The following is a 15,396-nucleotide window of genomic DNA, read 5'->3' on the forward strand; positions in this document are numbered from 1 at the left end:
TTTCTAAAGATCAGGCTTATGTGGGCACACAGATTCATCTCTGGAAAGAAGAAACTATGGAATGGGGCAGGTCAAGGTAAGCACCCCAGTAAGCTGGATGCCAGAACACGTGCTCCGACTGGAAGATTTCACAAGCTGGAGGAGGCTCCCTGGGCCATGTTCTGGAGAATGTGAGCTTGAGTAATCAACCCTGGGAACACCGATAAGAGGCCAAGAGTTTTGACTGTCTTCATGTGAACATACTTGGGGTAGGGCAGGGAGAGGGCTGGGCCGCTCTCCCTACTGCAGTGATTCCAGAATTTTGGCCACTCAGTTCCAGAGCTTATGAACAGAAACCACTGCTCAGACAGAGCCATGGTAACTGAGGTACTTGCCACCATTTGGGTCACCTGCCTCAGGATGGGGTCGAGGGGGGACCTGGGGGAAAGAAGCATTAATATTGGCTAATTAGTACAAGGCCCATAACTGGACATTTCACATATACCACTTCATTTGATTGACATACCCATCCAATGAGGTAGTAAGTAAGCCTTGATTTTATAAATAAGAGAGCTATGGACTAGAGGTTAAGTAACTTGTCCAAGCTTATACAGTAAATGAGTGAGCCCAAATTTGAACCTAATTCTGTTTGATTTCAAAGATTTTATTCTTTTCATACTCAATTTCTATCTCTGAGTAATTCCTTCTTCATTCAGAATTTGAGTCAAGGTAGGAGGGGGAGCATGTCATGGAAGATCTGCCACCATAAACAAAAACACCAATGATCTAGGGACCTGGATGTGTGCATCCTCTGGGAACCATGCCTGGCTGGATCCCCTGTGCTCACCAACCAGGCCCTCTTGAGGGAGAAGGTAACTTCAGCCAACTCTCAAAGGGCCAAGAGGAGTAGGGTTGCCTCCTCCTCCAGACGGTGCTTTCCCCTCAGCCAACACCTACCTTATCCAGAGACTTATTTGTCCTCTGCTGGAGACAAAAGAAAACCTACCCAGCAGCAGAATAAGAGATCCCACAGTCTAGCAGACACTTCCCTGCAGCAACCCAGGGCTTCAGGAAGGCACTGGGACTGACCAGGGCTCCCAGAAGGGAAGTGACCTTGGATGTGGCTCCAGGGATGCTGGCAAACTTCACCCCAACATGCCAACTTGCAGCTGCCTCTCAGGCTTAGAGCTCTGATCCAGGTTAAAATGAAGAGGCATTTACAACTGTGACAACCATTGCAACCCTAATAGAAAGTTGTTTCCAATCTGGCTAGGAATGCAGGTTTTGAAAGAAAGAGAAAACAAAACAAAACAAAACAAAAAAACAGGAGGACTGTGGATGTCTCCCTGCAGAGGCCACAAATGGAAAAGTCCAAGCAGCTTTGTGGACATTTCCCATTCACAGCCTACCAGTAGGATGAGAAAGTTAGCTACACTTAGCAGAGGGTCAGAGCTGATGGGAATGGACAACCCAATAAGGCACCCCGGTAATCAGGAATCCATCCATCAGTCCAATGGGAGCTAACTCCAGCTTTCCGCTCCTGACTCCACTTCTCAGGTGGGAATGATATACAACGTGCTGGTCAGAAGCATCCTGCTTTCCAGGAGAGAATGGACTGTGCCCAATGGCACATTTCAGTGACAAATGAGGCCCCAGTCTTGGACTTGAGAATATAGGTTCCTGGGTCTCTAGAATAAGACTGATACATCCGCTGCTGAGTCAGGACGGAGAAAATGAAATGGGACCGGACACAGCATCTGAACATGCTAAACAGCACAGCATATGAACCACAGCAGCCCCCAAGCCAGAGCCCTCACCTGAATGAAAGGTTGGCTCTGAGGTCCTGGGAGGAAGCAAAGTACTTCAGTCTCTCCTATACACCTATGATGGCAATCACATAATTTGGATATACGTCCTGATTATGCCATTGTGATTCTGGGTCCCACAAAGATCTCCAGTCATATAAATGGCCCTCATCTTTCAAAACTTGCAAAACAAACAGATATCAAGAGAAAGAGGAACACATCCTTCATGGATATCATTGCTCATGTGGAAACGACTTTATGGTGATACTTCTGCCTAAACTCTGAAGGGTCTTTAAATATCTCTTTTTGGGTCACACACACAAGGTATCCACAGGATTCTGAGGCTCTCTTCTTCCATCCTTGGCCCTCAAAGACGTCCCAGCACACCACATACGTTGGAACTGGACTCAAGGAGCATTCAACTAGACAGAAATCTAAGTGTATGTTTACTGTCCTCCTAGTGGTAAGGAGACAGAATTGCAGGCCCAGCGACAGAAGACAGAAGAATCCACCCTGCGGTCTGGCAAAGCCAAACCTGGGGAGAAGGTTTCAAAGGGGAAGAGGGCCTCAGATGCCTCGGGGACCAGGCAGACACCACAAATCAATGAAAAGGGACTAGGTGAAAGGGTACAAGCCCTGTCAAGAGACAACACCTACTGAGTTCCAGCTGATTGTCTTCTGAAAATGCATATCAGAGTGGCCTTATCTTCTGATTGTCTATAAGAAGCCAGAATCTCTGATTTTCATGCAAGACCTTGTGAGTTTCAGACGGTGGCTCACTTTTCTTGAAAACGCTAGGTGAGCTCAATCAAGCAGCCGCTCCACGGGTTTCCAGAGCTCTGCTGCACAGAGAGTGAGCACCAGCTCGTGTAACTGCAGTGTTAGACTGCCACTCACCAGCCATCGCTGGCAACTGCAGCAGAGGCATCAGCTCTGCCCAAACAGCAGGACTCCTGAGCCACAGAGCATAACTAATGGTGGGGCGGTGGGGGGACGGAGTGGGAGGGGTGGATGAAGGAGGGCTGGGGGCTGGGGGGAAGCAGAGTCTCCACTCGGAGCCACTCCGGGGACCACAGCAGGCACTAAATGGCCGACTGCTCCTGCAGGAAACCTTCAGGGCCCGGGAGGCCTTTATCTGTCTCAGAAGCCAGGGCTGCTTCTCGAAGGACTTCCAAGTGCTCCTCGGCAGCTGACAGCGACTGGTCGATCCAGTCCAGGCCCCCGGCCAGGTGGCAGGCATTCCGAGTCACCAGCGCGAGATGGCTGACCGACAACAACAGAGCAGTTGTCCTAGAAAAAGTAACAGGATCAGTTTCCCCGGGAAATGAGCGATTTTGCGCCAAAGCCCACGGAGACAGGCTCTAATCTTGAGTTCTCTAAACTGGAGGCCCTTCCCTAGGAGGCTGGGGAGTAATTTAAGGATGATCCCATGCTCAAATCAATCTGGGAATGGCTGGTGTAATCAGGGATAAGTGAAGCCTTCTCTGAGCCTTTAATGTGCATGACAAAGCTCTGAGGAAAGAACACAGCAGTGTGGTGGCTCACTGACATATTTAAGACTGTCGAGCCTATTTTCTGCAGCCCACCTATTAACGTCTCCCAGATGAGCATTTTGCAGGACAATTCAGATCTAGTCAATTGGATGAGCACATCCCCAACTGCTGTCCACTTATAGACCGGAAGCCTAGATATGCCCTGCCTGGGGCATCCCTTGTGGATTTTGAATCAATGAGGCCCTGGGCTGGTTTATACCGCTCTAAAAACAAAATGTAATTGAAAACCAAATTAAGGAGGAGTGGAGTTTTTTCCCAGTATGGGGAGATTCACTGTAGAGTATCATTTATATAGTGAGTGTGCATGATGCATTTGGGAACGTATTACACCAGTACTAGCCTGTGGACACAGCTGGACAGTAATAGGAGCAGGACTGTCTGACTGGAAGCACCGAAGCACTGGGAGCCCCTGTCTATCTGGCAATCATCACACAACAGCTCTATGAAATGGTCATGTAAGTCCAAGAGACAAAAGAATCTGGTTTTTTTTAATGGGTTTGCATGTGGTGGAGGAATCTAATTTCAAAAGCCTAAGTGTGCTCGGTGTACTAGGGGAGGATCACGCAAGGGGGTCTTGGGTATGTCCTGTGGAAGGTGAGCACAGCTTGAGCTGACTGGTCCCTTCCCTTCCCCTTGCCCTGCTTACCACCTGCCCCACCCACCTACTGGGCAGCACTCACAGCTAGGGTGTGTCTGCTTCCGGGATCCAAAGAGCAGGGTAGCCCGTGGGGGAAAGGGAAGGAAGGAAAGTGCATATAGGCCAGATGTTTAGTTATAAAAATTCAAAATCTTTGGTGCCCAAAGGCCAGGCAGCCCTGGGAGCCCAGCAAAACAGCCCTCTCCACGACAAATGTGGACCTCACAGATGTGATAAAACAATGAGCTTCCAGTCTAAGCCAAAAGGCCCCCACCCTGCTCACCGGGCATCCAGGAGCTTGGGATCCAACGGAGGGTACATCGATCTCACCACATCATCCACTCTGTGGGGAGGCAAAAGGTTTTCAGTACCTTGCTTTCCTTCTGTCCTCTTCTCCTTCTTCCCTTCCTATCTTTCCTTGTCCCAATTCTTCTCTCCTGATATTCAAGCCCCAACCTTTGGCGATTCTTTCTCTAACTGCTTTTACATCCTCAGACAGACTGAAACAGAAAGACTTCTGGTTCAGCTTAAAGAATATTTTGTTTTCTGGTTTTAATTCTCCATAGTTTAAAAAGTATAAGTTCACACAATCTGGAATGGTGTTCAAGATACACTACTAAATTAAATAGGCAAGCTGCCGAACACTATATAAAGTTCGAGCGATCCGTTTGCATGAAAATAAATAAGCATGCAGGAGCAGGATAGCATGCAGAAACACTCACCATTCACTAGTGTCATCTCCAGGGATTGGGATGAGGGGGAATTAGGGGTTCCTTCACTTTCCAGATAATCTATTTCTGCAATGTTTTGACTTTTATAAGTATTACTGTTGTGTTTAAAAAATAGTGCAACATACTTATATAGAATGCTTAAAAAAAAAAAAGCCCTGCAAATTTAATTTGGGTTCAAACTGCTCCATTGGATTTCCTCTTTTACATTAGGGTACAATTTGTGTTTATTTTTTTTTAAACTGAGTTCAAGATTTTAGTTATTTATTCATGAGAGACAGAGAGAGAGAGAGCAGCAGAGAGACAGGCAGAGGGAGAAGCAGGCTCCATGCAGGGAGCTTGACGTGGGACTCGATCCCGGGTCTCCAGGATCACGCCCTGGGCGGAAGGCGACGCTAAACTGCTGAGCCACCCAGGCTGCCCTAAAACCAAGTTCAGAAAGGAACTACTGTTCATTCTGATTTGCATGGTTCAAGATTTTCATCCAAATCCTTGCTCCTGGACCACTTGATAGTCAGGAAGAAAGAATAATGATGTATTGTTTGATTTGAAAAAGCACTTGAAAATAGATGCTCTCCAATGTTCTTGTCTCAGGGCTGAGGGGCTGATGAGGACATGCTGAGGAACATGGGCTGCTATTTTTGCTGGTCCCTTTCTCTGTAGTGCCCTGAAGCTGAAGCCACTCATCTCAAAACTAATATTCTATCAACACACTATGTGGAATAAATAGAGCAAGAAAAACAATGGTGACAAAAAAACAGCCAGAAGGAGAAAAAAGTGTAAAGGCAAAAAGATAAAGCAAGGACACTGACTGAATTATGGCAGGAAACATTCAGGAAGTAGTCCAAGGGGCTTGGTAGGACGGGCCAGAGGGCACCAGGTTAGGTGTGCCCTCTGAGCAGTGCTAAACCCTCCCTCTCAGAGCAGGGCTAATCCTCATCACGGAGGACTTCGTTCCTCCCCAGAAATCTCAACCTCTTTCCTCCTCCTACCCCTCCTTACAACCAGTTATGAACTTCACCAACCCCAAGGTGGCTCTTAGCAGGGCCTGGAAGTATGATGAAGGCCCAGCAGATACAAGCGGTGCAGAGTCTCTACCAACAATGGGTGGCTAGAGGAATGCCTGGTGCTTGTCTGGAGCCTGGGCAGGAGGATCCTCCAGCCAGGCTGATACAAGTCCTGTAGCTACACCCACCCGAGACAGCTCCAGAGAAAGCCAAGAACTGTTCTGGGCTGAGTTCCCTGCCTCCCTCACCCAGCCCGGATTATCTCCCTCCCACTTTCTCAACTCACTGAACTCCCTGGACAGAGTTCAAGTGCACCAACTCTTTCATATTCCTTCAGAGGGCTGGTTCCTCGTGATCTACCTGAGGCCATGCAACCAAGAGATCGAGAGCCCCTGGAACTCACAGGGATGCCAACACTCCCACCAGGGACGTGGAGGCATGGTCCTGACAGTAAGGCTGCCTGGCTAATTAAGAAGTCCATCCTGGAGGAGGGCAACTCTCGACTCAGGCACATCCACATACCGGTCACCAGATGGCAGCACAAACTCAGTACCACCCTTCTCCCTAAGAAAAGGGCTTTATATTTTTCCACAAAGTCAAGCCCAAAATGAGGGGGTGTAGTTGTTGACTGCAATCCTGCTGGTTGCCTCCTACATGGGATTTTGCAGACAGCCTGGAATTTGGGAGATCTGAATGAAGTATGGCTTTGCCTCCCTCCCCCACCCAGTCCTGGAGGACACTGGCTGGGCTATGGCTGGATAAGTGGGTGACAGGGAAGTGGCAAGGAGTATAAATAGGGCTGGGCAGGGCATAGCCAGCAGGCCACTGCAAATAGGGGTGTGGACACCAGTGGGAAATGTGCTTACTGGCCCATAGCCTGGGAAGGAGGGAAGGAAGGTGGCCCTAGATGGTATGGGGCTGAGAGGAAGCAGCCACAGTAGGATCTGCAGAATGGATTAGAAGATTCAGCACTAGTCTCATGCTAGAATTCCCCAAAAAGCAGACCAGAGGGGGCCTGTGGGAGGTGGGGGGGGGGGGGAACTGTGTGAGACCACCTTGGCTTGGTCTCTTAGTATCTAAACCCTCCCAGATGCTCTATAAATACAGGGACGCCTGGGTGGCTCAGCAGTTGAGCATCTGCCTTCGGCTCAGGGAGTGATCTCAGGTCTGGGGATCGAGTCCCGCATCGGGCTCCCTGCATGGAGCCTGTTTCTCCCTCTGCCTATGTCTCTGTCTCTCTCTGTGTCTCTCATGAATAAATAAATTAAAGCTTAAAAAAAATGTCTGGGATACAAGTAATTAAAGTTGGCTATGTAGTTTCTGCCCCCTCAGCTTCCTGTCCCTTCTGGAGTGTGGGGACCCCAAGGCCCACCAGCTCACCTCGGGCTGATCCGCTTGGCCACCACGATGATGTCACCGACACTGGCTGAAGTCTTCATCTTGGCCCCGGAGCCCATTGTCATGGCAACAAGTTTTTCTGTCAGAGTGTGACATATCTAACACCGCAGGGAGGAGAGAGGTGATAAGGGGTGCCCTGGTTCCCCAAGAGCACCTGCCACACCCACAAACAAACATGACTCCTGCCTGGGGTTCCATCCCACACCCAGGAGCCCCTAACCTAGTGAGCGAGCTGAAGTGAAAAGCACACAGAGATGAGGGGTGGAAGAGGCAAAAGCCAAGAATGTGGCTGGGTGAGGGGAGGAGGTGGGAACCTCAGATCAGGATCAGGGTTTCGGCTTAGAGAAGTCTAAGTTGAAATAATCTGTCTAAGAAAAATCATGTGCTCTAACTTCACCTTCTCGTTTGGGAGAAAAACCTACTTTTTCTTTCTATCCTTTCACCTCACAGTTTAGTCTTCCAGAAGGCAAAATCTCTCCAGTGGGGCACCCTCAGAAACAGCTGGACAAGGGGCAACTGTTCCCTTGAAGCATAACCTCCAGAACTGGCACTTAGTTCAACAATTTTCTAGAGTAATTTGGTAAGTTTGTCAACAGGATGATGGTGAAAGGGTCTTCGAAAAAAGCAGGAAAAAGGCAAGACTACAACACAAGGCCTTTGTTATCCTCCATCAACAGAGCTGATCACCCCAAAAGTTTGGTTTCTCCCCTTCCACACACCCCACCCCCCAATGTTAGAACCTGGATGTGCTTCCATCCCTGGCAAATAAGTTCTATGCCCTGCTTTAACTTGGTGCTGGAAAGGAGGCCAGAAAGAAGGCCAAGAGAGAGCTGAAGCCACAGGGACTCAAGGGCAGTGGCCAAGCAATAGGGACGTCAGATCCCAGGGTCTCTCCTTTGATGGCAGACCCTCAGGATGGGCTATTGGTTCCAATCCAGTAGGACTCCTTCCTGCTGACTTATCCTTCCCCTCATGTAATTTACCCTCTCCCTCCAATAGGCAAGGGCAGGGCCAAAACCCAGCGCTGGAACACATCCTTGTTGGGAGTTGGAAGTGGAATATGGCATTATTGCTCTGGTCATTAGACCTATCTATCTGAAACCATACCTACACCAAAAGAGCTTCTTGAAATTAAGTAATCCCGGACTCTATGGCAACAATTTCCTACTAGGCAACTCCTTTGCCTCCCAAGAGAGGCAGCTAAAGGAGAGGTGGGATGAAAGACTTCTTAGCTTTTATTTTTATTTGTGTGTTTGTTTAGTTAAGTAGGTCCCACACTCAGCCTGGAGCCCAATGTGGGGCTTGAACTCACAAACTTGAGATCAAGACCTGAGCTGAGATCAAGAGTCAGACCCTCAACTGACTGAGCTACCCAGGCACCCCGAGAGACTTTTTAATATGTTGTATTGAATGACATTGAAGAAAAGATAAAACTGTCTTTCTGGACAAAAAGATAAATTTGTAGTTTCCTAGGTTACTGAGATGAAGAACTCAATAATATCTGCAATTGACCAATATTTCACTACTATTATTATTCTATCAGGCAAGAATTGAAAAACAAATGATAAAATTATAAAAATTACCCCAAACCACAAAATCTAGCAAAAATGCAAATCGGATGCAATTTTTCCACCCAATCATGGAGGCGGCAGGATTTAGAAGAAGAAAAACAGTCTGCCTTCAAGTGTTCACAGTTTGGATTTTTCAACACCGATTGTCTCATTCGGCTAATTACTGTCCCAGCCAGAGAGGACCAGTAAAGGACTTTCTAGCAACAGGAGAAATCCAGACACGGAACTTGACTCATTGAACAAAGGGCCAAGCTCTATTAATGAAAGAAAGGGCCCAAGGAAAAGGTGCGGAGCCCCGCTCCCCCTCAGCAGCCACAGAGACCTCCCCAGTCTGTGACCACCTATGTGGTCACCATATTAGGAGGACCAGGTAAAAATAAAACCTTTGAGAGGGTCATGAGAGCACCAAAGTATAACAGGCCATGCAGGAGGGAGTAGAAACAGCAGAAATTTCAAGTGTCAGGCACGTTTTTAAAAAGGCCTCTCGCATGGGTTCAGTGCCCTTCCTAGAAAGATCGCTTTCAACAGTCTGTGTACAAGGGTGCTTTGATGACACACACCCCCACCCCCGCATTATGTCATAGGAAATCAAAAAGTATTACCTTCAAGATGGCAATGCAGTGGGACATGAGACCTCTGGGGAGACAGGAAGAATTTGTCAGTGCTTCCCTGCCAAGGTCCAGCTCGCTCCTGTTGCCAGCTCTGCCCCTGATCTAGCGCTGACCCACCTGGACACCACCGAGAGCAGGAATGCCTCCAGATTAAACTGGACAAGTCCACGAGCTATGTCAGGAGGCACCTTCTTTCCTTTACTTTCCCCCCTCCCACATCCAGCTGACTCTTCCAGGTGGTACTCACCTGTCAAGACATGCTTTCTTAGAACTCTGAGCTTCTGACACTGTTCCCTCCAGCTCATGTGTCCTTCCCCCTTACTCTCAGCCTGGTGAATACCTCATCTTCCAAGACTCAGGTGTAAAGGCACCCACTCTGTGGTAGACTTCATGAAAGCCACTCCCACCTCCCCATCCCGGGCAGCTCTAGAGATTGCCAACTCTGTGTGTCCACGGCACCGTGCAGAGACATGCTATGGCTTCGGAGATACTGTATTTAGTAGAATTCTGTCCCTCTCACTGGTTTAATATCTGCAGTAACTGGCCCAGGGTCCTACACATAATGCCCCCCCCCACATCTGCCCATGAACAATAAGAACATGGACCCATGTAGAGGCTCCTGCTGGATGGAGCCCAACATGTAGAGGGTCCTGCTGGGTGGAGAGATCCCTGAAGGACCCTGAAGACAAAGGCTTCATCTCTGGAGACTGAGTGTCAAATTTACAGGCACCCTAAGGATAATCCAAGCACATCAGGGTGACTTTGTAACAACCTTTGCCATACATCTATGGGCTTTGGTATTTAGGTCTACTAAATGGGGGAGGAGGGAGACAAACACTGTCATATCATAATCTGATCCCCTGCCTCCCATACTGCAGGCAGGGAAAAAAAGATCAGTTGGCACAGTGCTCCTAGACGCCCAGTAGTGCCGTGGCAAAGGAAGCCAGAGAAGAGCACCCAGAAGCCCCATTTGCCATCCTAGGGAGACTGCAGGAAGCAAACAGTCCCAAAGGCCTTACGAGGCATCTTCAATCCAGTCTTCATTCTCTAGAATGGCTTCGATGTGGGGATTGGTGATGACCACATCGTCCAGTTCTAACTCGGATGGCTCCGACTGGGTCTCCATGGCACCAATGAGGTCCACAATGGGCCTGGAAGGAAAAGCCCAGGAGAGTGGTTTCATGATGGGTGACTGTTGCTGAACCTCTCCTCACTGAGGCCCCACATATCCCCCAACAGAGTGTAGGAAGTTAGTAAGTTAAAGCATTGACCTCTTGTCCTGGATCCAAACCTAACCCTAGGTACGGCAGGTGCAGGCTGGACACACGGCTAGAGGTGAGTCAAGGAGGCAGGTAGCAGTGCTTAAGAAGAAAAGTGAAGCAGAACGAGATGATCTGCTAAGAGAAATAGCAGAGGCATAACCATAAATATAGATATGTATTAGACAGGGCTATTCCTTCTGCACAAAATAGCATCCTTTTCAAACTTCTTTTCCCTTTGGGGTGACTAGGTGGCTCAGCCGGTTAAGCATCTGACTCTTGATCTCAGCTCAACTCTTGATCTCAGGGTGGTGAGTTCAAGTCCCACATTGGGCCCCATGCCCACCATGGAGCCTACTTAAAACAACAACAAATAACTTATTTTCCCTTCAAGCCTACCTTATACAGAGAAGCTGAAGTTCCTATTATCCAAACCTACCTCGTCTGGAGAGTCACTCTCAGGAAGGGCCCTCGTCTGCCCACATCAACTCCATTCCCTCCTCCTTCTAGTGGAGAAGTGGGAGAAGCAACAACACCTACTTTACAATGGGGTTCTTTACAATATAAGATGCCATAACCTGCTATTTAATAGCATAGCTTTTCTGGGTCATATAAACAGCCATTTACAAATTATTCACCACTTGACAGAGACGCTGATAGGATTCAGATAGAGGGATAAGAGGAACTAAGGGTTAATTGCCATGTCCCTTACAAGTCTATCAAGTAAAACATCCTTAAATGGAAAATAGGATCTTGTTCATAAAATCTGTTGTGCATAAAATGCATCATGAAGAAATCTGTGCAAAGAAAGAGAGAGTGCCATGCTGGGATTTCACAAAATTGAGTATCTGCTGCTTCCATGTGTGTGGTTGGAGTACAGGCCTAGGATTTCCATTCCTAGGAGTTTGGCTGGAAAGAGGTTGGGCTTATTCAAATGCCAGGTGAAGTGGCTAGTTCCGGTTAGATGGCCACACCTTTGTGCTAGGTGAACAGTTCAGGCCACTTTACCCTTAGTGCAGTCTCAGAGTCAGAGAAGGCTCAGGACATTGCTCAAGCTCCAAGATCTCTCTCTCTGAAAGCATCATTTTATTTTTTTTTTTAAGATTTTATTTATTTACTCATGAGAGACACAGAGAGAGGCAGAGATGTAGGCAGAGGGAGAAGTAGGCTCCCTGTGGGGAGCCCCATGTGGCTCTTGATCCCAGGACCCCAGGATCACATCCTGAGCTGAAGGCAGATGCTCAACCACTGAGCCACCCAGGCACCCCGAAAGTACCATTTTAGACACAAAAAGCTGAGTGAGAGTTGCCCAGTACAGAACTTCTTGGGCTCCTCTCTTTTTCTGTTGCTGGAGCCCCCGGCAGAGCCCACTTCCCCTCCTGGCCCTCCTTGGACCCACTCACTTGGAATCATAGCGCTGCAACAGGTCTCGAGGCCGGCAGTAGCGCTGCCTGCAAACCACCACCAAGGCTGCAAACGAGGCCAGGAAGATGGTGGCCAGCACACCTATGGCGACAATCACCACAGTCTCCATGCTTCAGGGTGGCTCTCTCCGTTCCCCTCACATCCTCAGCATGGGCTAAATCTTAGAAGACAAAAGGACAGAGCAGACCTTGGTAAAGAGAGTGGGGCAGTAGGGTGGGTCTTACCTGCTGTGTGTGTGTGTGGGGGGGGAGCACAGAGAGCCAGGTTCCCCCAAGTCACCTGCAGAGACCTGAAGGCCTGAACAGAATCAAGATGCATTTTATGTCCTGCCCCAAATTTGCCTTTTGTAAGTTAAGAGTTTGCCACCTGCCGAACCCGGATGGCTTTTTAAATCTAGACAAAAGGAAGCAGTTTAACTAGCCCTATTGTTTCACACCTCCACCAAGTGCATGAAAGAATATTCTCCTAAGAAGGGCAGGATTGTGTTTACTCGAATCTACTCTGTGCCAGGCACTTTGTATGTTAACTCTTCTCACAATCCTGTGATAGGTATTAGTACCCCCCATTTTACAGTCGAGAAAACTGAGGTTCACAGAGGTTAAGTAATTTGTTGGGGTTTCTGTGGTCAGAAAGCAGAACCCATCTACCGAAACCGAGATGGGCATTCACCTCCCTTTGTCTTCCTACAGAGGGAAGAAGGTTCTAAAAATTCTGCAAAGGGATTTGATGGTCAGTTTCAGTTTTGGAAACTCATAACTGATGTTAAAGTGTCCTTTGGCTATTGACTGTTTTCGATGAGGATGTTCTTTCACACCTATTTTAGACTCAAGCAGAAGAACAAGGGCACCTCCGAGAAGTACGTGTTCATTGCAGTCTCCTACTTGTGTGCCTTTGAGCAAGTCTCTTCCCCAGTCTGGGCTTTAATTTCTCCACCTGCGGAAGAGGGGCTTTGATCTAGTTCCTATGACCCCAGGATGATGCAGGACTTATTTTATACTACATGTCTCCTAGGGTCCACATGTTCCTGGTTATCATTCGATAAGCATTTTTTTTATAAGATTTTATTTATTTATTCATGAGAGACACAGAGAAAGAGAGGCAGAGGCACAGGCAGAGGGAGAAGCAGGCTCCACGCAGGGAGCCCGGTGTGGGACTCCATCCCGGGACCCCAGGATCATGCCCCTGGCCTAAGGCAGGCGCCAAACCGCTGTGCCACCCGGGTGTCCCATTCGATAAGTATTTATTGTTCATCTGCTAGACACCAAGCACTAGGCAGGATTCCGAAGACTGGAGATAAGTAAGGCACGGACTCCAAATCTTGAGGAGGGAGGAAGAGGTGGACAAGTGGACAAATGTTTGCCGTTTGTGGCCCTCTCCCCCAGCTCCACTCCGTGTCTATGCCGCACGACAGGGTACACAGACAAGAGGTAATTGCGCTTGCATGGCATTTTCTAGGGAAAGCCCTCCTTACAGGCAGGTGATATTTGAGCTGGTTTTGAAGGATGAGTAGGAGCCTGCCAGGTGGACTAGATGCACACTCGGCTGGCTCAAAGGGCCAAGGAGCCTTTCTCAAAGGTCTCACGGAGGAGCTCCTCTACCCCCTGGAGCTCACTTCCTCGGGAGGGCAGAAGGCTGGGTAGGTCTGTGTCTTTCATTTCCGTATCTACGGGGGGGGGGCGGGGGGGACGCACCGCGGGAGGCAGGAGCTAATTCTCGGGGTCTGCCTCAGTTTCTCCCGATGTGTGTCTCTCGGCACTGTGCCTCCTAAAGGGCTACTCCTCCAGCCCTTTGTCTCCATCTTCCGCCCCGACACCCTCCCCCTCGGCGGCGGCTCCCTTCCCCTCCCCCGCGCCGCGGCCTCCGAGACCACCCGCTCTGTTCCGGCTGTGCCCGGGGCACCCGCTTTCCCCGAGCTTCCTCTCTCCCTCCCTGACTTGCCGCGGGCGTGTCTGCGTGTTTCCCTCCTCCGTGCATTCATTCTCCTCCGAGGGGCTCGGGGCGAGGTTCAGTCTCTGCCTTTGCAGAGCGCGGGGAGGTCTGGGTTTCCGCGGGAGGGGTGCGTGGGGCTCCCCGCCGCCCCCCGCGCCCCCCGCGCCCCACGTCCGCCGGGATGAAGCAGCCCCAAGTCCCTCCCTCCTCGCCCGCTGCCCGGCCCCCCCCCGGGTCGGAGGCGCGACCCCCACCGAGGGCCGACGGGCTCCCCCGCCCCGGCTGCGGCCCCGACGTGCCCCGGCCCCGCGCGCCCGCACCCCCCAGCTCCCGCGGCGCCAGGGCTCGGCGAGGCCCACCCACCTCAGGCGGCGGCCGCAGGACGCACCCGGGGCGCTCCGGCCGCCGGCGCCCCCGATGGCAGAGTCCGGGCGCGGGACGGGCGGGCGGCCCCGCAGCGGGGCATGCCGGGAAGAGGCTGGGCCGGCCCGAGGAGTCCAGATAAAGCCCCGGGGGAGGGGGATCCGCCGCGCAGCCAAATCCCCCGCTGCCAGGCGCCGCCGTCCCCGCCGGGCCCGGGGCGGGCGGGGGGCGGGGGGCTGGGGCCGCGGGAGGCCCGGCTGCAGGGAGGCCCTCACCCCGCCAGCCAGGAGGCGCTCCCCCCCAGCCCCCAGCCCCCCGGCCCCTCCCGGCCCCCCCAGCCAACCCCAGGCCTCGGGGAGGGAGGCCGCGGGGTCCCGGCCACCCCCAGCCCTGGCGCCGGCCGGCCGGGGGCGCTGCGGATCCCGCCGTGGTTTCAACCCCACTTCTGCCTCTCACGAGCTGAGGACGACTCCTTTCATGTCTCTGTGCCTCGGCTTCCTCATCGGTACCGTGGGGCCACCACTCGCAGGCATGCTGAGAGCTGATGCAAGGGTCAAGGACGCGGTGCGCGCAACGCATTGAGGAGTGCGGGGCCCGCGGTACCTGCGGAGCCGGGGCGCGGGAGCTCTCAGGACGGCCTCGTCGCGCAGGCCCACCCCAAGCCCTGGCTGTGCCAGAGACAAGCATGAAACACAGGCCCCCGGCTGGCTGTCCTGCCCCTGCGGTTTGCACTCTACTCGAGGGACCAAAGGGAACTCACGTTACCCTTCCACAGCCCTCACTTAGCAAACAGCCATCCTTTGGCCATCTGTCAGGCATAAAGATGCCCACACCCAGGGTTATGGGCTTCCTTGGAAGGATGGAGGTCCCCACAGGCTCTGGAAGGAAACAGGCTGGGGCTCTGAGGACAGACTCTTTTTTCCAGAGTCCACTGAGCCTGGTCTAGAAGGAGGCATGAGCTGGATGGTCATTCCCCCTTGGCCTTCAAGCTAAGGCCTGGGGCTTAGGGCAGAGATCCAGTCAACCAATCTAAGGTCAGTACTGGTGACCAAAGGATGCACATTATGTCCTGGGCAACCTAGTGCAGGCTCTGCAAACTGGTCACCCCTAGGCCACATGCAGCCCACAGAG

General features: G+C 51.1%; 1 protein-coding gene across 2 annotated transcripts; it reads right to left on the minus strand.

The window, feature by feature from the left end:
• Positions 1 to 622: 622 nt before the first annotated feature.
• TMEM98 (transmembrane protein 98) lies at positions 623 to 14,367 on the minus strand. Of its 2 annotated transcripts, none has more exons than XM_038548139.1 (7): positions 14,266 to 14,367; positions 11,952 to 12,133; positions 10,309 to 10,440; positions 9,281 to 9,314; positions 7,090 to 7,205; positions 4,258 to 4,317; positions 623 to 3,074 (listed from the first exon to the last, which is right to left on the minus strand). In XM_038548139.1, exons 2-7 carry the CDS (start codon positions 12,080 to 12,082, stop codon positions 2,867 to 2,869), a joined length of 681 nt encoding a protein of 226 aa, XP_038404067.1. In that variant the 5' UTR covers positions 12,083 to 12,133; positions 14,266 to 14,367; the 3' UTR covers positions 623 to 2,866. The 2 variants fall into 2 exon arrangements, with proteins under 2 accessions (XP_038404067.1, XP_038404068.1); XM_038548140.1 differs by lacking the exon at positions 14,266 to 14,367 and adding an exon at positions 10,988 to 11,054 and having other exon boundaries at positions 11,952 to 12,095.
• Positions 14,368 to 15,396: the final 1,029 nt, after the last annotated feature.

This window comes from Canis lupus, chromosome 9 (assembly GCF_011100685.1).
Source record: "Canis lupus familiaris isolate Mischka breed German Shepherd chromosome 9, alternate assembly UU_Cfam_GSD_1.0, whole genome shotgun sequence".
NCBI classification, from domain to species: domain Eukaryota; kingdom Metazoa; phylum Chordata; class Mammalia; order Carnivora; family Canidae; genus Canis; species Canis lupus.